The 22,896-nt window shown below is 42.8% G+C and overlaps 2 protein-coding genes across 10 annotated transcripts in view; one reads left to right on the forward strand and one right to left on the reverse strand.

Annotated features, from left to right (window-relative positions):
• Positions 1 to 8,715, forward strand: part of LOC106813514 (ras-specific guanine nucleotide-releasing factor RalGPS2-like) — a 25,154-nt gene extending 16,439 nt beyond the window's left edge. For 3 of the 4 annotated variants that reach the window (XM_014817664.1, XM_014817661.1, XM_014817663.1), the window contains exons 8-17: positions 151 to 274; positions 593 to 724; positions 1,925 to 2,018; positions 2,360 to 2,542; positions 3,567 to 3,602; positions 3,871 to 4,029; positions 4,497 to 4,611; positions 4,832 to 5,033; positions 5,573 to 5,664; positions 5,920 to 8,715. In XM_014817664.1, the coding sequence (XP_014673150.1) occupies positions 151 to 274; positions 593 to 724; positions 1,925 to 2,018; positions 2,360 to 2,542; positions 3,567 to 3,602; positions 3,871 to 4,029; positions 4,497 to 4,611; positions 4,832 to 5,033; positions 5,573 to 5,664; positions 5,920 to 5,949 (1,167 nt within the window). In that variant the 3' untranslated portion in view covers positions 5,950 to 8,715. The remainder of the gene's footprint in view (positions 1 to 150; positions 275 to 592; positions 725 to 1,924; positions 2,019 to 2,359; positions 2,543 to 3,566; positions 3,603 to 3,870; positions 4,030 to 4,496; positions 4,612 to 4,831; positions 5,034 to 5,572; positions 5,665 to 5,919) is intronic. The other variant, XM_014817662.1, reaches the window with a different exon arrangement.
• A 1,035-nt stretch (positions 8,716 to 9,750) lies between these two features.
• LOC106813515 (pyridine nucleotide-disulfide oxidoreductase domain-containing protein 2-like) overlaps positions 9,751 to 22,896 on the reverse strand; it is a 20,744-nt gene continuing 7,598 nt past the window's right edge. Inside the window, exons 2-14 of one of the 6 annotated variants that reach the window (XM_014817665.1) lie at positions 18,284 to 18,303; positions 18,031 to 18,124; positions 17,729 to 17,802; positions 17,311 to 17,466; positions 16,233 to 16,386; positions 15,883 to 16,042; positions 15,168 to 15,309; positions 14,459 to 14,666; positions 14,043 to 14,196; positions 12,058 to 12,212; positions 11,629 to 11,730; positions 11,129 to 11,249; positions 9,751 to 10,758 (exon numbers count right to left, since the gene is read on the reverse strand). In XM_014817665.1, coding sequence (XP_014673151.1) covers positions 10,560 to 10,758; positions 11,129 to 11,249; positions 11,629 to 11,730; positions 12,058 to 12,212; positions 14,043 to 14,196; positions 14,459 to 14,666; positions 15,168 to 15,309; positions 15,883 to 16,042; positions 16,233 to 16,386; positions 17,311 to 17,466; positions 17,729 to 17,802; positions 18,031 to 18,124; positions 18,284 to 18,303 — 1,739 coding nt within the window. In that variant the 3' untranslated portion in view covers positions 9,751 to 10,559. Of the gene's footprint in view, positions 10,759 to 11,128; positions 11,250 to 11,623; positions 11,731 to 12,057; positions 12,213 to 14,042; positions 14,197 to 14,458; positions 14,667 to 15,167; positions 15,310 to 15,882; positions 16,043 to 16,232; positions 16,387 to 17,310; positions 17,467 to 17,728; positions 17,803 to 18,030; positions 18,125 to 18,283; positions 18,304 to 22,896 lie in introns of those variants that run through there. The other 5 variants (XM_014817671.1, XM_014817668.1, XM_014817667.1 and 2 more) reach the window with 5 other exon arrangements.

A 22,896-nucleotide genomic window follows, 5' to 3' on the forward strand; every position in this document is an offset into this window, starting at 1 on the left:
AGAGAGAGAGAGAGAGAGAGAGAGAGAGAGAGAGAGAGAGAGAGAGAGAGAGAGAGAGAGAGAGAGAGAGAGAGAGAGAGAGAGAGAGAGAGAGGATCACCTCCTCTCGAACGTTCGTTCTGCTCACACGTCTTTGCTTCTGCGTTCAAGTTGGTCTCGAAGAAAGACCGGTCTACGTTCGACAAACTTGCAGACGTGTTCTCAGAGGAAAACAACAGGCAAAAGCTGCGAGATTATATGAGCAACATCAAGCTACCGGTTATTCCATATCTAGGTATCCTGTCACATTATCACGTAATCTCTAACCTAGCTCTTCCATCAAGCTCAGAGATTACCCTATATCTAAGTATGCTGTGACATCGATAGATAGGTTCTATCTTCTATCTGCTGTCCAACTGACATATCCTATCTGTAGGTACGCTCTGACATGATTGTAACATGTCATTGTTATGTATGTTTATGTGAATTACGTTGTTATACATGGCTGTGTTATTATATTTGTCTTTGTCACGCTATTCGGCTGTGGCATTGTGGTGTCTTACTGCGGCTGACAGTTCGCAGACATTGACCGCGTGATCATATTCTGCTTCAGGCATGTATCTGACAGATCTGGTGTACATAGACGTCGCTCACCCTCACTCCGGCGGTCTGGAGAGTCAACAACGTCTGCTGCTAATGAACAACATCCTGCGTGTGAACGCTGACTTCCAGCAGTCACAGTATGGTACGGACCCTGACCCTGACCCTAACCCTAACCCTAACCCTAACTCTGACCCTAACCCTAACCCCAACCCTGACCCTAACCCTAACCCCAACCCTGACCCTAACCCTAACCATAACCCTAACCCTAACCCTGACCCTAACCTTTACCCTTACCTTGAACATGACCCTTACCCTAACCGTAATCCTAAACCTAACATGAACAGTAACAAAACCCCTTAACTCTTATCCGTGTACGGTAAGACCTGTGACCGGCTCCTCAAACCTCCTCATTAAAGGAATAATATGTCCATTGATTATGCAATGTTGACGAATGCTAGAGTAACTGGCACCTTGTTTAGTTAATAAGTACATTACCTTATAGCCAAATGCGTATTAGTTTGTCCAATATCACTGCTGGTTACCAAGAAATGTCTAATTGAAATCCGCAGTCCAAGAAATCAGTTGACTGAGTTGTTTACAGTTTCAAACCGCTGCCGGTGAAGCGGGTGTGATACAGATTTTTAGTGCACCGGACATTTTCGTATGCATGCTCGGCCGTACGCAATGCTATCATCAGTGATTTCGTAAACACGGACGCTCGTGATAAGGAACTTTTTGTCAGGGCTGTCCATGTGCGTCCGTGATTAGTACGTGGGTTTTACTCCATTTCCATGTTTAGTCCGTGGCCGTGGTTACACAGCTGACACCTCCATTTCATCTGGCGTTCAAAACATACAGGCCGCACAAATTTTTAAGTCATCGGCGACTTATCGCTTGACTCCTGGATGACATTTACGGCACGTAAATTAATTATATATCAACAACCGATTTCAAGTCTTGCTTGTAATGTAACCAGCAGTGATATTGGACAAACTAATACGCGTTAGGCTATAAGGTTACGTACTTATTAACTACACAAGGTGCCAGTTACTCTAGCATTCGTCAACATTGCATAATCAATGGACATATTATTCCTTTAAGTCTCTTCTAGTTACTGTCTTTGGCACTGGTCTAGGAAGTGAGTCGTACTCTTTTTTCTCGTTTTTGTCTTGCTCACTGCTCCTGCTTTCCTGGTTTCCTGCTTTCCGGCTCCTTTTTGGTGCCCATGCTCCTCTCACGCTCACTCTATCTTCCTTCTCTTAGCTGCTTCACTCATGAAGTTTGCTACTCATTGCTAGTGTGAAGTGTTCATGTACAAGTGAGCTTGTTAACAACATTGCAGATCAGTTGCCGCCGTTGCAGCACATTCAGAACTACCTAAAGTCAGTGCGTTACATAGAGGAGCTACAGAAGTTTGTGGAGGATGACAACTTCAAGTGAGGGCATAGTTTATTGCGATGATGTTATAGACGGGGGGGGGGGGGACACTGTTCATAGCTGTGTGGAGATCAGTGTGAGGATTTAGAAATGTTGCACATTCCTATGCACTCTTGCTATACAATCTGATTAGATACATATAAATTATAATAGTTTTTGTTGAACTTGAACTCATGGGTTTAATTTGCTCGTGTAACAATCTGATTAGATATAATAGTCATTGATAGCTTGTTGACGTCGTGCATTTATTCCTGTATCAATGCAATTAGATATATACTAGTCGTTAACAGTTTATCGAAGCTCTGTGATCATCCATCCATCTCTCTTCTTTCTTCCACAGGTTATCACTGACCATAGAACCACTGACTACGCCAGCTGCTACCAATGCCGTCGCATCGAAAGCGAAGGAGGACGTTGGACTGGTTCCCTCGTCACCCGCCAAAACTCACTCGTTTCGCCAGCCGCCCTGTAGCTCTCCGCGCCTCGTGCAGGCTCACCGCAAGACACGCAGCTTAGGAACAAAGTGAGTAGATGGCATGTGTCGCGTGCGTGCATGTGTTCGTGGGTGCGTTTGTGTGTGTGTGTGTGTGTATAAGTGCATGCATCTGCTAACTATGTGCGTGCGTGCGTGTGTGCGGGCGCGCGCGTGTGTGCGTGCTTCCATGCGTGCGTGCGTGGATGGGTGCATTTGTGTGTGCATTCATGTGTATGTTGATGATGTATGCATACGTGCGTGCAAGTACTGACGCTGTGTTAGTGAGTGCATATGTGCGTGCAAGTACTGGATTGCCTGTCGCTTAGTGCGTGCGTGCCGTGCGCTGCGTGCCCGTGCGTGCGGCCCCGTGCGTAGCGTGCTCTGCGATGCATGCGTCGCCGCGTGGGCCCGCATGCCGTGCGTGGCCGCGGCTGGCATGGGGGGGGGGCGGCCGGGCTGCGGGACTGTGTGGGCCTGCCGCGCGTGTGTGCGTGCTTCCATGCGTGTCTGCGCGAAACTGTCCATATGTCCTCTGTTTAGACTCTGTGTTTCTTAGTTTGTGTCGCGAACATGTATGCACCCGATTTAAATTGTGAGAACGTCACTGAATAATAACTAATTTTCAATTAGTGATTATCGTGTGACATTAAATATTGAGGAATTATCTAGCATGAATAGTTGCATTGTGTACGTGATTAGCTGCCTGGGTGTCATATGTGGTGGTAACATGGCACTGATTAATAAACATAGATGTATGCTTCAGACAACATTACTATATGCCTCATGCAATGCGAATGTGTCTCAGGCAACATGACTGTATGTCTCAGGCATTATGACTGTATGTCTCAGGCATTATGACTGTATGTCTCAGGCATTATGACTGTATGTCTCAGGCAATATGACTGTGTGTTGGCATAATAGTGCAGTGACCAGACCATGCTAACCATAGCGGATTTCATTCCCTGATTGTAGTGGTAGATGTATCCTTGTTAACAGGAGATATTGTCATCGTAGTGAACCCTTTCGTTGCCCACTCCATTCATTTTTTGTTCTGTTTTATCTTTTTGTGTAGTTTCCTTCATTTACAAGCACCACCTGAATTTCAAGGGTGAGTTTATAACAGTGTTGGTGTTTACGCATGGGCCTTCTAACCATTGGTTGTTCCAACCCTAGTTAGTTCATCATGAAGTAATAACTTTAAAGCTAGTTCTCAAGCAATCCTGAGATAATAATGAAGGTGTTATTTGTGTTTGTAATGCATTAGCATAATGCATCAGTATTTTGCAATTGTTATCCTCATAGAAAGTCATGAAAGTCATTTCACGAAGGCATGAAAATTGAGCGCACATTATTTAAATGGACTTGCCTGCCACCAGGGTGAGCCAGCTTCCAGTGCAGGACAGCGTGCGCCACCTGCTGGATGATTCGGTGCTGGAGGAATCACCGTGCGCGTCGCGCGAGGGCTCCATCTGTGGGCAGCTGGCAGAGATTGTGAGCGAGGATTCAGCAGTCACCGACGAACAGGAGAAAGATGGGTACGAGAGATGTCTTGACATGCAAGCATTGGCTCGCTCACTAAATGACTCACTCTCTCACTCACTCACTCACACTCAATCACTGGCTCGTTCACTAAATGACTCACTCTCTCACTCACTCACTCACTCACTCACTCACTCACTCACAATCAATCACTCAATCACTCAATCACTCAATCACTCACTCACTCGCTCACTCGCTCACTCACTCACTCACTCACTCACTCACTCACTCATACATTAACGCATGCACACATGCACGCACTCATACATGCAAGCACTCACACACACATATAGACAATTGGTGGTCTTGCGGTGCCAGTATTAACCCACAGGCATACACACAATCAGAGGTTCTGATTCAATTATGCTAATTTCAGCATCTTTTGAGAAAGATTCCCTCTGTAGAAAATACTAGATTGAGGCACTGTGTGGGTTAGCTAATGCCAGCGCCACTCCTGTTTCAGACCTGTCGATGCAACTGAAGAGCTGATACCTCAGGACGTGCTAAGGACGGCCAACTTCAAGTGTCAGGGCTGCCTGCGGCGAAAGACGGTGCTGAAGGATAGGAAAAAACCGCCGGTAACTGTGCTATACCTATCCAGTCTCCACTTATATTTATATCTATACCCTTTCACCAGCCCTATCCCAGTCTCAGACTCATCTATGTAGTGTGTGCACTGGTTGTACAAGCAGAATTAATCTCTCAAGGTTCACTCACATTTATCGTGGTGTAACACAGTCGCAGCTGTATGTGCGATCAGAGGCAGCCATCTAGCGTGTTGCTCACGTCTCCACGCAGGTAACGTCATGGACTCGCTACTGGGTGGCGTTGTGGGGCACGTCGCTGCTCTACTACCCGGCAAAGGCGCTGCGTGGCAACGAGCGGTCGGACTACAAGCACAACCCGTGTAAGATGCACTCGATAGTCGCATGGGACATCGTCATGGTCGGCATAGACCCGATGCAGTCTAACACGTTTCAACTCATCGATCCAGTCAAAGGTGCGGACATCTGTAGCAACGACACCTCTGTTCTCATGTTTCTGTTGTGTGTTGCTGTTATCCTGGTAATAAGAAGATATATGTGTGTATGTATCCTTGGAGGGTGTTGCTAGTCGGCAAAGCTCACCTAGTTTCCACACGTTTTTCTTCTCTACATCGCACTTTATAATGAAGTGCTCAGCGTTTTTAATAAGCTCCTATTGAAGTAACTGCGTTTGTGAGCTTTTCATTAACGTAACATGGTAACCATGGTTACTTGCTCCTGTAACACGATAATCATGATCCTGTCTTATTATAATGCGATAGTCCGTTTATTTACATGTCATGTTTTATTACATATTTTTATATACATACGTCATGTTTTATTACATATTAAATTGAATCGGATCGAAATATCGAAAACAAAAATATCAATAATCGAATCGAAATAATTTCATACCAATGACAGTTCTAGTCTGTACCATCATTAGTGAGTAGTGTGTGTAACAGCCTTTATTTCATTATCGAGCAGGCTAATGGGAACACCGTGTGTTTTACAGGAAATATCTACAAGTTCCGGGCAGATTCCCTCGGCAGGGCGCAGGACTGGTGTAGAGCATTGTCGGAAGCTTCACAGTCATATCAGCCAAAAGTATGCATCGGGTCGAGAATTAACGTGAATAATTTTAAATGTTTCAAATGATGGCAACTTTTTTGTTAGTTTGATAATTTGTTAGTCAGATTGCGAGATTCTGAGTCATCCGCTATGCCATACATTTATGCGTATACAATTACAGTGATTGCTAAAGCAGCAGCTGTATGTGTGCGTGCGCGCACGTGCGAGCGTGCGTGTATTAATCAATGACGTGATCTAATGACTATCTTTTCTGCATCTGTTCTATTACAGCCACCTGCAAACCTGATGACCTTTGAGTGACCTTTAATTCAATATCGGTGTCAGTCGAGATCTCACTCGGATGGGAATGCACGTCCTGGCTGGGATGATGTCGGTGGACATGGCCCACCTGCAATGATTATGGACACATGCCACCTCGGGGTGATGGGCTGGATATACATCTCTTCCAGGATCAGGGGGATAGACAAATCTCACCTGGGAAGATGGTTGTGGGCACATCCTGCCTGCTATGATGGGGGCTGATATATCTCTGTCTGGGATGATGGGGATGGACACATCCTGTCTGGGATGATGGGGATGGACACACATCCTGCTGAGAATGATGGGGATGGACACACGTCCTGCCAGCAGGAGAGAAGCCAATTGCTGCTAGCCTACAAGAATCTCACACTTGTGTACTCAGTCATGCTGTGTCAGTCGTGGCACAGCTGTGTCGCCCGCGGGGCGTGCTCACTTAACACGGTAGTCATTCTAATCTGCTACAGGCCATCAGAGTTAACCATGATACCTGTTCGCACACCACTATGTAAATATATTGCAATTTTTAAGCGCAAAGAGTTGAGGCTCGGGTCGGTAATGTAAGGTAAGGTTATTTCTATGTACATTTCTGATACGCGGATGTACGGTTCTCAGTGCTGTCACCGTGGCTTTGCGGTTATTTGGAATACGCAGTGTAACAGTAGCACAGTGAACAACAGTACATGTCAGAGTTGTCTCCTTCTTTGAGAGCATGAGAAACGTGTTCGATGTGATCGTGAAAACTGAATAGTGAAAGCTGTGGTTCGTTGACGACGTTTTGAAATCTGCCCTGTTCTGGAAACTGTGCTGCTGGCTGCTGCGACTATAGCCACCAATGTATGTGTGCATTAGTCCGTATGTACGTGCCTGCATTATTGCATGCGTGCATGTGTGGCTAGGTGTACACGTGTCCACTTGTATGGCTGGGTGTGGGTCTGGGTCTGTTGGTGCTTGGTACTTTACTCTATGCAGAGGCTTGATGATTTTAGCTATAGCGCAGGGTTGGGTTATATTAGCTTTTATCCTAGCGCGAGAGCATTGCCTGTGTCAGGGTCTGTGTAGACGTGCAGTAGGGATCTGTATGTAAATAGGATGGGCAGAATGGTTTTAGCATAAAACAGTAATAGAGGGCTGCGAACAGGGTTGTGTGTGGTAGCACCGGTATTGCTGTCATCGTCATCATCAGCTTCTGCATTGTCATCGTCATCTTCATTGGTATCATAATGATCGTCATTGCCATCATCATCATCATTATCATCGTCATCGCCGTCATCATTGTCATCATCGTCATCGTCGTTGTTGTCTTCATCATCATCGCCGTCATAATCGTCACCGTCGCCAGCATTAGCTGCTGCGCAACGGATTGTGTCCGTTACTGTGACGAGAAATGCTGTGTGTTTCATAACACGAGCAATTCAATCAGTTAGCTTGGCAATATAGCTTGTCAGTGATTTAATGTAAGGATATTTATTTTTAATGTACTCACGCACAATGCACTGTACGTTAAGGTAAGGCTAAACAAGATGCTATGCCCGATATATCCTCATCTGCAAATAAACTTTCTTGGAGCAAAGTGATGGTGACACTGATTGCCATGACTAATTGATTGATCTGGTGGCGGAACCTGACAATATCGGTGCAATTAATTGATCCACGTGTGCTTCCACCTCGCAGAGACTGGCATAGACTTAGAACTACTGTGTTTTATAATGTTCTCTTCACTATTACAGCACTTTACCGCCACCCTCACAGCCTCGTGATATAGTAGGGTGTCTGGCAGTGTGGGCGAAGGTTGTCGTGGATAGGCTTGAATTATTGGTAGTGTACGTGACTAAGTTTGCATAATTCGTTTTAAGGGATCGTAGCTTTCTCGTGGAGTGTATGTATATTATGTGTATGTAAACAGGCGTGGTGAGGTGTTTTGGAGTGTATGTATGCGTGCCCAGGCATCACTGAGTAGAAAGATTTTTGGTGCTCCAGAAGTTTTATTTTGTTAAGTGAGCGATGTCAGTGGTTCGTTGAACAAACTAGATCTGACGAGTATTTCTGTTGTCACATTTTAGTCTTTGTTTTTGTTTTTTGTAAATTCATGCATTTTACTGATGCTTTTGTACATAGAATTTTAAACGGTACTGTACAGTGTTGGAAACCAAAATGTGCATAAGTCTAGTTCACGAAAAGTCTTCTTAACATCGTCGTAAAATCAAAATCGCGTGCATGTTTCTCACTGTAAGAAGGAACGGTTGTAAAGACAAGCAAATGAGGTATTTCTCATCGTCGTGAGCTGGCATCATAGCAGCGAAGTGATAGGTAAACGTGACGTCATGATTTCCAGATGAAAATCTTTTGAATCTGTTAAGATGCTCTGCACCAGAACGGTGTCATTACAGACGTAGACATGTATAACATTTTTGTAGTTCTGCCCTAAGCGGAGACAACCGCGTGTCTGTTTGTGCGTGCCTGCGTGCGCTTGCACGTGTATTATGTATAAAAGTGCGTGCATGCGGGCCGGCAGACGTGTGTGCTTGCACGCGATATGTAGCATACAAGATATGTGTATTCAAGCATTCAGTTGGTATACATATATTAGCTCTTGATATACATATATATATATGTATATATGTATATATATATATATATGTATATATATATATATATATATATATATATGTATGTATGTATACATGCAGCTGAATGCTTTCAGTCCTGTGTGCTGAGATGCTACCTTTTAGCTTAAAATAAATTCTAAGTTGTTAGACTGTATAATAATGGTCTCTTGTGTTCAATACCTGAGTTACATTACCACTAAGCCTGTTCAAAAGCTTACTTGAAAACTGTTGTTGGTTCTCAAGGCTTGTAGTTATACGTAAAACGTAAGACATTCATGATGCGTGATATTTCTAACAACAAGCCGAGGATATTGTAGATGGAAGAACACCCTGTCTGTGATGAATGAGAAAAATAGCGCAGGTACAAATACTTCAAAATAAAAAAGTACAACAGGCTATAACCAATAACGCGCCCTGTGAGCGCTCAAGAAAATGAGCTATAGCAGATATTAAAGTGATTACGTCACCGTAAATAGTAAAAATAAAAATAAAAATTACACTTTTTCACAAAATATAAGTAATTCTGTTCACTTTTTATGGTTAAATTGCTTCTTGTTTTACTATATTGTTCGATGTGAACATACACTCGTGACTCATACATAGCCCATAGCAAGCAATTAATGTTGGGAACATTAATATCAAATCGTCCAGGTTTTTTGGATTTTTAACTAGTTGAGAAACAATCTTATCAGGTAAGAATTTGACGATACGTTTAGTCCCGTTAGTTCTTACTTTTAATGTAAAAAAATGGCAATTTTTTTTACACATTTTACCATAGAAAATTCGTGACGTAGTCAATTTAATTAAAAAATGTGGGTGGCATCCGGCCGTGTGGTGCGCAACACAAAAAGTGATTAAGCTCTTCCAGGGGGCGCCACTGCCAGGCTATAAGAGCACCCCGTGCTATGTAGGTAGGTTCCGGCCGACCGTGCGTGGGAAAGCTATTAATCCGTGTGTGTGCCGACAGAGCGTTAATGCTAACTAACTACAGCAACAAGCGATGTAAGCTCACCGTCTCAGCAGTTAAAACAGCCCGTCCGAGCCCTGTCAGTTTTCTATGGGCGTGTTTCTGAGCCAAACAGAGTGACAGATCGTGTCTCATTAATAAATCGATTGAATTTTTATTGTAAAGCCCTACATGCGAATATTTCGGACCACTGTTACTGGCACCATGAAAAGCACAACAATATTATGCATTGACTAATTTATTTCCAATATATATTGCACTTAATTCGTCACAGTCACATACAAGGTAATTAATACATGCTATTATACAATACATGTATAAACCATTGCTATCAAATCATTAATACGGAGATTAATATATGCACCAATTTTAAAACGCTCAACCTAATGAACAGCCAACTTCAACATTTTTAAACATGATTAAAAATTAACGTAAAATTATAATAATTGTATGATTACTATAATTAAAACAACTTAGTGGTTTTGAAACAATAATGAAAATTCATCGTTAAAATGAGAATACATATATATATATATATATCAAAATTCAAATACAGGAAACAAACAAGAAAAAAAAAAAAATTCAACAAGACACGTCAGACGTGATATGATCTCCATCATTAGTACAGTAGTAGGTGAACAGCTTTCACACGATCACCTATCAAATTTGGCGTATCAAAATTTTAACTGCAGCTCCACCCGAATAGAACGACAGCTCATGGAAAATATGAATCAAATATTAAACGTCGTATATGAAATTATTATCGTAGCACCAGTAAACTTGTTGTAACAATAGCAAAATGCAACAGCACATAAGATGGGACAATATTGCAAATCAATTGTTCGTCTCCACGAATACGCTAACATTTAAGATGGTCGTATCCTGGTTGTATCAGTCCAACACTAGTCTAGAGCAGTTGTCAGACACATCATAAAAAGTTATGGCTATCATAAGTTTAAAATATCACAAGCCAACACAACACTTCATTAGGGATGATAATTTTAGACTTATGGTGTCACAACTAATTACCATGTTTCTTACAACGGGCACCAAGTGAAGTAAATAGGGAAGAAGCAGGGGCAGACACATATTGGAATAGGGATGTGTGAAAGTCCCATGCCATCATTGCCTCGTGTTCTTTCTTTCCTGAATTTCGCTATAGAGGGCGCACCTAGCTGCCATCCTGCAGCACAGCTTGTGCAGCGAGGTAACCTGGCGCTCCCATCACTCCGCCACCTGTAAGGAACCACATCAGTTGCAAACAAATGGACATCTATAAAGTTGAGGAAGTGGAAATGACGAGTGCCGCGCATTTTAACAACCGACACGCGACGTACGACGAATTGTAATCGGTACGAATAAAGTGGTTCCACAAGTAATGATTTCCCACGTGTGGTGTCTATCAAAACAAAAGTCACACGCACAGTTCTTCGACTGTATATATGCCGTCAATCGAGAGCAGACAATAGACAGGTAATCTGTCTATCTTCCACTGGTTATCAGATCACGAACCGTGCGGCATCGCGTTCGATAAATGATTTGATCATTGCAAAAAAAAAGATGGGAGCCATTGCCCCAGCCTCCTCTTCGACAAGATAGAACCAACCTGGGTGTGCACCACTCCCACACAGGTAAAGTCCCTTCACAGGTGACCGGCTTCCAGATCCGCCAGGCACCGGCCTTGTGAAATACAGCTGATCCAGCGACATGGCGCCGTGGAAGATATTCTGAAATGTTCAGTGAAGCACCAACGCATGTTATTCAAGCCAGGTTGCAACCCAGATGTGTGTCAGTGGTGTCTGAGAGTCTATAGTGCCTGCAGTGGTGACTGCATTTATAGTCATAGACTCATACCATAATGTAAACTTGGCAAACCAAACAAGGACGATTATAAATGTCAACAAATTCTTTAACAATAATATTAACAATAACAATGACAAATATAACAATGTAAAAATAAATATACAAATACTATATAACAATATATATATATATATATATATAACAATACATATATATAGTTATATTATTACATGTAATAACAATGAATACTTGATGAAAGTTGACAGATAAAAGTCGACTGACGACAACTGACACTCACACCACCTGTTAGACCAAATATTTTCTCAAGCTCAGGAGGCGGCAGGACCTCATATCCCACGATGAGCTCGCGGAAGCCTGGCGCATACTTCTCCACGTCGCCGAATACTGCAAAAAACATGCCGCACAAGATACTGCAGAGAAACCGTTTGTGAACATCAGTGGCTGAGCAATGAACAGACTGAAATGCTGCCATTCGATGGTGCCAGTGCTACTATGCTAAGCCCATACGAATTTTCATATTACGTTGTTGTCAACTTTCGTTGATTTGTGCATCTGAACAAAAGTAGTTAATTTGATGGATTAAATTTATTATTACAACCAGTGAAGAAATATTATAGAACAAAAAAGATTTCGTGTAGTATTAGTTTGATTATATTTTTTAATCAAATTAGGATGATTGACATTCTTCACAATTCTCTCAATTACACTCACTCTGTTCAGCATAAGCTTGCTTAGTCTTTTCATCCCATGTCTTCCCACCTGCCAAAGTATAGGGTGTGAACTGGGTGAAGAAGAGCAAGACGTGACACCCCTCAGGAGCAATGGTACGGTCCATGCTTGATGGAATAGTCATTTCTATAAGAGGTCTGCAACAAGGGTGGGCCATCATGTAAGACAAATCTTAACCTGAACCTAAACTTCATACTGACGTGGGCAAAGTAAAACTTGCACTAGCAAATAGCTCTTTAGGATGGACACCCTACCTAGAAAAGACACTTTTGGTGGATTCCTAGCATGACCCTTACATACAAGTTCAACTGTATTAGCACCATGATGAAACAATGTTGGGTTTAAAAGGATTTAAAGCCTAGAAATCAAAAACCCAATACTAGTAAATGTATTCCTTATAAAACTTTTGTAAACCTGCTTGTTGTACTTTGCACAATGAGTGCAACTAAGACCGTGATATCCAAAGGTTCAAACCTCGGTCATCAAATGAAAGTGTCAATAACACTGTAGCTCACCTTGGGTGTGATAGAAGAGGGGGGATATATAAAGCAAGAGTATATATGGGAGAACTCCCATTATATAGCATATCTCCCATTATATAGCATATCTCCCATTATATACTCTTGATAATGATATATGCATAAGTTTTGATGCAAAAATAAATGTTTCAGATCTGAGTCGGAAATCTTGACGAGAGATGGCGCTACGCCTAAATGATCGCCATTTTGGTTTTCGAATATCGCGCAAATAAAAACAATAAAATATTCCAGTCAAATTACTGTAACGAAGAATATAAAACACAATATTACACGTATATAGGTACGATTGTAGAGTTGTTGACCAGTTAGACGAAATAAACGTAATAAGATGTCATCTCTCCCATAGGAGTAACAACTGTTTTGGGGCTAGCCTTACACATTCACATACCAAAATTTAACAAAATCGAATGAATTTAGATATTTTCATTTTTGCCAAAAAGTGGGCATGGCTCAAAAGTAGGTCGACTGGCGTGCTCCAAAATAGGAAGTTCAAATCTCTCCCATAGGAGTAACAACTGTATTCAATTTGAAACATGTGGGTCAAACAGTTTTAGAGTTATCGTTGACCGTAGGCAGACACTGAAATGTATAGTGAAATTTCCAAAATCTCCCTAATTTGCATAATTTAAAAAAAATATCAAAACCCGTGTGATATGTTTTGGGGCCAGTCCTTATTCATTCACATACCAGAAATGAGCAAAATCCATTGAACCTGAACTGATTTATGGCCATTTCCATTTTTGCCAAAAAGTGGACGTGGCTCGAATGTAGGTCGACTGGCGTGCTCCAAAATAGGACGTTCAAACCTGTCCCATAGGAGTAACAACTATATGCAATTTGAAACATGTGGGTCAAACGGTTCTTGAGTTATCGTTGACCGTAGCCAAATGTTGACGAACGGACGGACGGAAGGACGGACGACACCCCATGGCAATAGCTCATCTTGACGATGTCAAGGCGAGCCAAAAATGCAAACCTATACATAAACTTGTATATAGGTCCCTTGAGGGAAACCCCCAAAAATGTCATTCATAGGCAAGTTATCAGTTCGATAGTCGTGGCTTCACTCTACAACTGCCACTTAAATGTAAAGTGTCCTCTATACAGACAGATGTTCGTTTTATTTGAAGGTGACGTGAGCGCATAACTGCCACTCGAGGAAAACCACAAATCTTCCTAGACAGGTGTTCGTTCGATTTAAAGGTAGTTTCACCGCAGAATTGCCACTCAAGGAAAAAAAACTATAAAGGCGCCGTTCACAGACAGCCGTCCGTTCAAGAGAGGTGGTTTCACCGTATAACTGACAGACGAGGTAAACCCTAAAGGCGTCCTTCGTAGAGACACCTGCCCACATTACAGAAGTGATGACCACCGACACCGTCTGTCACTGCATGGCGCATGCGCGACGCGACTGCGCGCAAGCCTCACCGCCGCGAGATCTCGCCGCGCGACGCATCCTCATACGCCTCCTGTATGAGGGACATGTGCTCGCAGTTGAGATGTATCGTCGCGCGGTGATGAGGCATCGGGTCATCACCAACGCTCGGGTCGGCCACGAAGTTCGGCAGGCCTCTGGTAGCCACTGAGCAGGAGTGGGCAAGCAAAACAATAGAACGTACCTTCACAAATGTATTAGACAGCGTGGAACAGTAATAATATTATCTCACTGCATGTACATACATATTTATATTATATATACGTCTGTAGATATGTCCGTGTAACCACTCTACGTTCACTTCAAAAATCGATTGCTCGTCCATTTAATCAAAAACCATAAATCCATAACACAAGTATTCGCTCGATCGCTAGTCGCGCCATAACGCATTATGCCATGTGAGAGCTACCGTTTATCTTTGTGACGGGCGACGTGTAGTCTATGCGGCCGATTGCGGAGCGGAATTTGCTGGGCAGTGCCTCGGCCGGACAGAGGTCAAGGAACGTGACCTTGGCCGTGGCATTTGACAGGACGGCCGTGGCTCTCACTTCAGTTCCATCGTTCAGCGCCACGCCACGCACACCGTTCGACGCATCGACGATGAACTGGGACACTGCCTGAAGAACGTACGGTCAAATCTGCGTTAGCGGACACCCTCCGTGGAACAGACACCTGCTCATTAAGGACACATTTCTGGGTTTTCATCGAGTGGTAGCAATACAGTGAAACTACTTCATAGCATGGACCTGTGGCTATATGACATTTAGGATTTCCCCTGAGTGACTCTTATGTACAGGTTCGACTTTAATAAAGACAATTTTACGTCCTTTACATTTCACTCGCTCAGTTTGACACTGAGGAATTTTACATTTCGACAGCATCAAAAAATATGCATAAATATGTCGCATTACTGTCAACTCGCGTGACGGTATACACGTCCTTTATATAATAAATGTAATATATAAATGGATAGATTCGGTAATATAAATGTAATAAAGTCAAGCGTAAAAACACATATATGATGATCCTCGGACAATAAGAAATGAAATCCGTTTAAATAACCAGGGTGTGACTTTTCTACAGTAGTGTTTTCGAAGAAATATGGATGTTAATTGCACCTTGTTTGTGAATATCTCCACACCAGCTGCACGAGCAGAGCTAGCAATGGCTGATGAGACAGCTCCCATTCCTCCCTCTGGGTATGCCCATATGCCTTTCTGTTTTTCTAGTTCACCCATGACATGATGTAGCAACACGTAACTGTAAGCGAAAGAAAGGTGGAGGTTTGCTTTATAAAATGATCTACATCTACTACAGTCTACCCAGTAGCTCTATGCACGGTGCACATCTGAAGCATGATGCCCCTTTGAAAAATAATGCTAATATGATGCATACTTTATGTGATATGCATGATCATTAATTAACATGATGCACATCTAACAGTCTAAATCATGATGCACCCCCGCAAACATGCTACCACACTGATGTATTTGTATATAGTATTCCTATTGTATAATTATTATTATTGGTCGCTTCCTGCACTTAATGCGTAGAACACAAGATAGCGCATAAGCCTGCTAATTACCAAAGCAATGTTATAAAAGGATTTTCACTTTGCAAATGCATCTTGATAAGCTGACAATAAACGAGTTGATTTCTAATTCAAAAATAATATGCGTGGTTTTAATTAGTGAAAGAAATTGGCCGGGACGCAATAATTTGCTTTCCGAGGTAAGGACAACAGCAGAACGTGAATTACCAGACAGCTGCGTGTGTGAACGTCTAAAACGGTAACTATCACAACATCTGCCACGTTCATCGTCATTGACAAACCTGCTTCCAGGGGTGTCTGGGCTAATCATCGCTCCGATGACACTGTCCGTAGCCAGGGTTGCCTTCAGAGGTTCCGAATCGAACCACTGGTTTAGGATTTTAGAGGCTGGAGCTGTTAGATACTCATAGAACAGTGGCAGGTCTTCACCAAGGATTTTTCCTACAAAAAGATGCAAACGTGCCATTTTTTAACGTCATCGCACGCCATTGTGATTTCACAGAAGTACACTAATATTTCTGAAAAGACACGCTGAGTACGAAGAAACAAAATAATTCAAGTAACTACTTGATTAATACTAATTATAACCTTGCATTTCATAGAATCAACTAATACATCTTAAACAACTTGCCTGCTTCAAATATATGCTTGGAGTGGTAGGCCTCTTTAATTTGTTCCCACAGTGAGCTTTTAGCTAACTTCTTACTGTCAATTGGTGTGTTGTCAAGTAGAGGTTGAATAGCTTGTGCAAACCTCTCTAACTGCTGCTCATATAGTGGGAATGCCTTAAATGGAGTTCACACTGTAAATAATTGAATAATTTCATCGGATCTCTATAGTTCACCTAAAAATAAAGTTGATCTTAGTTAGATCCATAATAACAGAAGTAGATAATAGGGAAGGAGTGTGACTTCAATAAACAAAGGAAATTCGTCATTTACTAGCCTTAGAATACCTACAATTTACTACGCATAACTCAACCAACTTGAGCACAAATCGTACACAGTACATTCGCCTAGCATCGTGCGAAATTGTTTCCTCGTATACACCCGCAATCCGGAGATACAGACCAAAGCGTACGACACGATTATCCATTCTTTGGCCATCAATCCAAGCCGATTGCCCGCCTATATTCAAACAAAAGGCAGCTACTAATGCGCTATTGCTAACTCGGCAAGGCAATGTGGCTCGCTGGGAGATTTGAGCCCGGATCTGCTGCTGATTGCGGTTGGCGTGCGTACGTGGGGGCATGCCAGCTGTATGCCGGTATGTAGCTGTGTACCGGGTCAAAGGTTATCTGTGTTGCGTTGATGCCTAATCTCTAACGTACGACACGATTATCCATTCTGTTGCCAGCAAACCGAATGTATAAACCGCCTAACTTGAAACAAAAGGCAGCTACTAGCGACTCTTGCGCACGCGGCGCTTCTCTTCGGTTGGTTGAAGTAGGTATTCTAAGGCTAGTAAATGACGAATTTCCCTTGTTTATTGAAGTCACACTGATAATAAGTTATTATTAGTTACAACGACAAAATTTTCGTCCATCTCTCCGATAGACTTCCGCAGGTCTGATGTCACCTCATGTATGCATGTTCCACTGTCAGAAACTATCAGATAATGGTCGCATATTGACAAATAACTTTTCTAAAGTAATTTTCAACCTCATGAATGATACGTTTTCTTAATAAAATCACTTCCAGAATTGTTACCTCTGCATCTTTTTTGGAGAACTTGCCTATCTCTTGCACAGTCAGTCCAGCCTGTGGACCCATTAGCAGTGACTGGGGGCACCCTCTGCTGACCTCAGATTCCAGTATCGGGGTGTAGGAGCATGGGTCACGCAAGTGTAGCTTCAACCCATGTTTCTAAAAAAACAAATAACTCTGTAAAAAGCAATCAGTTCTTCACCGACGTGGCATGTGATATCTCCATTTCCTGTAACACAGTGCCTGGGAAAATATTATCTCACATATTCTGCAAAATCCAACATAAACCTCGACATTAATCCATGGCCACTGACAACGAAATAAAAAGCACCAATGTGCGCGCTGTAACAGTTATGAATGAAATTATAACAACCCACATTGCATAGAAATACATTCAACAGCGACTAAACTAATTTCTTACCACGAGTTCCAAGTCTTGCATGATGTGTGGCCGCAATAAACTTAGCACGTACGATGCACGTGAAAACTGAAATCCTAATCACAAGCAAAGCAAATACAAGCAAATCAGTAATGTCAGAATCAGCAAGAATATCATTTACAATTAATTAGCCTATGTAATGGGGCTATTGACTTAGATTATGGCTGAGATATTTAGAAGTGGTCAAAATATTAGGAATTTTTGTTGGGAAGTTAACTTTGAGAAAGTTTTGCATATATACTCAATGGGAAAGCATAGGGGATTCAAATAGATAAACATATTACCCGGTATAATTTCTTCCGTCACAGCCGCACCTCCAATAATATGACGCCGTTCTAGCACACATACCTTTTTCCCAGCTTTCGCAAGATAAGCCGCCTGCAGGAATTATTTTTGTGGTTATTATAATATTTTTCATATTATACATTATTGTTTTTCTTCTGATAGAAACTTGCATAAAAAACCAAACCACTCACAGCTAGAGTACAATAAACCATGTTTTACTACTCTAAAACAAACAACATTCATTGTACTTACAGCAACTAACCCATTGTGTCCTGAAAAAGATAAGCAGGCACTTCATGTTATACTTTTTGCATTGACAGTAAAGTGGTGGTAAACTGATTAACCCAGTCTTGTCTGTCTCTAATTGACAGCTTGCAGTTCAAGCCCATTTTGAGGGGGAATGGAAGGGTACATAGAGGGGTCCATTCTCAAGTATAATTTAGTTCATGCCATTTTCTAGAATCGCAATAACCGCGGTTGAATTATTTCTACCACAGTAAAAATAATTTATCTGCGGTTAAATAATATGTATCAAGACCTCTAACTGGGTAAACGGATTGAGGTTACATTATAATTATTTTCACCCCATAACTATAAATTATTTCCGAGTACGATGGTCAACCATATGATATCAGATATATCATTATAGATATACGCAAGGTTAAGCAGTAACACGACATGCATTGTATCGTACGTAAGCCAGCAGGGTTATAGCCCTCGTGGTTAGAGTATGCACAGGGTGAATCCGTGATGATGTTGATTCATTATTGCCATATTGGTGTTGATGATGAATGATTCATGACTGGGTTTCAGCTATAGGCTTCATGTGAAATTTAAGCATTTCGGATCCACCTCAGACTCAACAACGTGGCACAGACCACAGGCACTTGGAACGTTTCAATAATAAAATTATGGTAAATAAACACGAAATGTATTCACTACCAAGTTTATTCTTTATTCTTGTTGTTTGTGCACAGCGGCGTGCGTGCGGTGTACATGTGTGTTGCAGAGGAGCATTTGAACGGCATTTACAGGAAGTTATCGGCAATAATAGGCGAAATAGAGTAGAGAAAATTAACATTAAGTCTTTGGTAGTAAATACATTTCGTGTTTATTTACCATCATTTTACTAGTACTAGTAGTAGTAGTAGGCCCTATTGAAACGTTCCTGTGGCACAGACCGTCAGACACAGTCACTCACCGACTCGGTTAGATACAATAATGTAACCCAAACACTAGACCGAATAATTCTGTCCCATATAACCTTTTTTATATTTTGGTGAAGGTTATATTGGGACAGAACGGAGTTCATTGAAATTTCGTGAGATCGCATGCAAAATGCATGCGCTGCTAATGGCAATGCAGCCCGTACGCCGCTATTGGCGCGCAAAAAAACCTCCCTTTCCCTTCTACATGACTTTACCTTGCTACTGTTATGCGTATACATTCACTTCAATCGTTATATACTTCTTAAAAGATTGTTTTTCAGAAAAACCCCGCTTCATTAACTTTAGTAAATTACGTTGGCCATTGACAAACAATCAGACCAATCACAGCGAGTCTTACAATAGCCCCTGGTTCTCGCTTGTATCTGTGGCGCTGCAGGAGGCCTGATAGACTCGCTGTGATTGGACTGATTGTTTGTAAATGGCCAACGTAGCAACGTTAATTTACTAAATGTTAATGGAAGCGGGGTTTCTTGAAAAACAATCGTTTATGAAGTAAATAACGATTTGAAGTGAATGTATACACATATCAGCTAGCAAGGTAAAGCCAATGTAGAAGGGAACGGTAGGTTTTTTCCGGCGCAATAGCGGCGTACGGTCCGCATTACCAGCGCCATGCATTTTGCATGCGATCTCACGAAATTTCAATGAACCCCGTTCTGTCCCAATATAACCCTCACAAAATATAAAAAAGGTATATGGGACAGAATTATTCGGTCTACCCTAGCTCTAGTACTATAGCCCGCGATCGCTGCCGCGGGTCCGGCGCCTGCGGCAGCGATCCGCGGGCTATAGTACTAGAGCTAGGTCTACCCAAACACGGATAGGGCATATCCTGTGTTGTGGGTTACATAATTGTATCTACGACTCAGTGACTCACACTGATGTGCCAATGACAGTATTCAGTATTGCACCACACGGCCCCTTGAAGGCTCAAGTTTCAAGTTTCAGAACAGAAAGTTAAAAGAAGCCATAGCCGCTTCGCTTCTTATAGGCTAGGCCTACTCTCTTTGAAACTTGAGCCTAACCAAGGGCGCTGTGATTGCGCAGATAACTTACCACGCCTCTCACAATAACAGGCATCAATAAGAAGACATTCAATCACTATCCTGGCATACGTATGTGTGACATAACTTGTTGCCTAAGGCATAACAAGTTGAAGTGCCAAAAAATAATCCCGCAAACCTGTTACGCTTTAAACCTACTGCAACTCTTTTACAAGCGTATTCATTTATATAAAGTTCCGTCAGATCATCTTCCATATTTATCCAATCGCTAAATTCATCAAATCATAAATCGATAATCGCTAATATCGCTAAATCATTTATCAATCATAAATCTAGCTCGCACAACTGTAAGCGCCACCTGTGGCGTAAAAACACATTAAAGAGAATCATGACTATGGCCGTTACATCACATTTATTTTGTTCATAGGAAAGCATTATAGAGCGTGGCATCGCCTAGAGACTTGTGCTCATTCGAAAACCCACACTCGCTACTTGCAACGAGCGTGGCAACTGCTCTGCCGAAGTAACAACTGGAATTGCTATACCTCGCCGTATACAAATATACCGTACAGGAATAATAGGGCGCCGGACACGTCGCGAGCGATCTATATACCCAAAAGCAAAATGACTTAGCGCGCGACATTAAAGCATTTACATTTAGAGCGTGGCAATGCCTAAGACAGGAAGGTGCTGCAATGCGAAAAAGTCCACCGCTCGCTCGGATAGGTATCCGATACTCGCGTAACTCGATCGTATAGTCGTAATCGAAAAGTACGGGGTACTCGAATCGCACGCGCCTTCAGACGGGTTGGCAGCGTGCTCTGCCGGAAGGTCCACTGGCTATACCAATAGACCAGGAAATAGGGCGGCGACGAGCGCAAACAGGCGGTCGCGAAGCTAATAAAATAGTGGCCGCGCTTTGGTGTGGGCGAGCCCCCGGGGAGGCGAAGCCACCCTAGGGGGGGGGCGGGGTCGCTGGGGCATGCCCCTCTTCACGTGAAAATATTTGAAAATCTACAGGCAAAATGGGGGCTCTGGTGGGGCATTCCTGTCCTGAAGGCATTGTGATTTAGGCACAAAAAAGTGTTCACTGTAATTTTAGAAAAAATACATGAATGATTTAAAAGATTTGTTGCTTAACTCCAAATTAATTTTTCTCAACTTTAACAGTGGAATAAATCTTTGGTAAACTTCTAGAAATACATTCATTCAAAGGACATGCATACCAATTGTACTGTGCTACAACGAAAACGACTGTTAATATTCGTCATGAAAACCGCGCTGACGCGCGAGCAAAGCATGCTCCCTCAATATTACGCCCCAGATTACGCGCTTATATAACGCAACGGCAATGCTGGGCCTGCATAGAATCAGGCGAGTAGATGGTGAGCCGAGGAATGTGTCCAGAGTTCTGGATCATAAAATTTTATAGCTAAAGGTGACCTGCAAGGGGCGTGGTACAGGATCTTTTGTGAACGGCAGGGGGGGGGGTCTAACTCGTAAGACATACACAAGGCCTAACAAAGTTATGTTCCTTGAATGTTATGGGAAGTGGTCTCTCTTTTAGGTTAACATGTATTGACCAGTAAACGTTCTAATAAAACGTGTTTTAGGAAAGTTTTCCTGACATTCTGAGCGTTTTGTGCACAGCGAAGGGGGTGTATGGAGGGGCCCCTCCCCCAGAAAAATTTTGAAATTAGAACCGCCATCAGATGCGTTTTTCTGCGCAGAGCAGGGGGTCCGGACCCCCGCTGGACCCTAGCGCCCTGTACACCCCCTGACTTGACGCCTCTCATGACCGGTTCTGGTCCTCTGCTTATAGGGGCCTAGATACACTTATATACAGTGCTATATGTACGCCAAAAAAGAGCGGTATAAATTATTGAAAGATTTTTGGTTACAAGCGAAATATTATGGCCTGAAAAAAGGGCTCGCGGCGGTGCGCCGCGGCTGGCCGCGGCAGGTTCCGACGCCCTTGGGGAACACGTCGGCTGACTGACGGCCCAAAGCAATAACTTAGCGCCGACATAAGCATTCAATTTAGAGCGGACAATGCTTAGAGAAGGGCGCATCAAAAACATCATCCGCGTAGCTGTGTTACTTAGCATCGCCTCATTTCATTTTCTTGTCCTTAATTACTGTTGTCTCGTCTCTGTCCTCTCATCCCGTAGCCAACGTTACTATCGTGTCTTAATATCTCTGTCCCATATCTATCGCATCGCTATCTATCCATAGTTATATGTTTCATTTCTGTTTCTCTCCCTTTTGGCTACAATACTTAAGTATCTTCTCTCTCTCTCTCTCTCTCCGGGCTCTCTCTCGTCATCTCTCTCTCTCTCGTCTCTCCTCTCTCTCTCTCTCTCTCTCTCTCATCACATCTCTCCATCTCTCTCTCCTCTCTCGCTCTTCTCTCTTCTCGTCTCTCCTCCCGTCTTTCCTCTCTCGTCTCCTCCTCCGCGGTCTCTCCCGTCTCCTCTCCTCTTCTCTCCTCTGCGGATGGTCCGTCTCTCTCTCCTCGCTCTCACTCTCTCTCCTCCCAGGCCGCGTAAGCCCAGGGGGGGGGGGAGGGGCCGGTGGGGCGGCGGTCCGCCGCCCGCCAAAAACGGCCTCAAATATTGGACCCAAAATCGGG

Source organism: Priapulus caudatus, unplaced genomic scaffold (assembly GCF_000485595.1).
Source record: "Priapulus caudatus unplaced genomic scaffold, Priapulus_caudatus-5.0.1 Scaffold785, whole genome shotgun sequence".
Taxonomy (NCBI): Eukaryota; Metazoa; Priapulida; class Priapulimorpha; order Priapulimorphida; family Priapulidae; genus Priapulus; species Priapulus caudatus.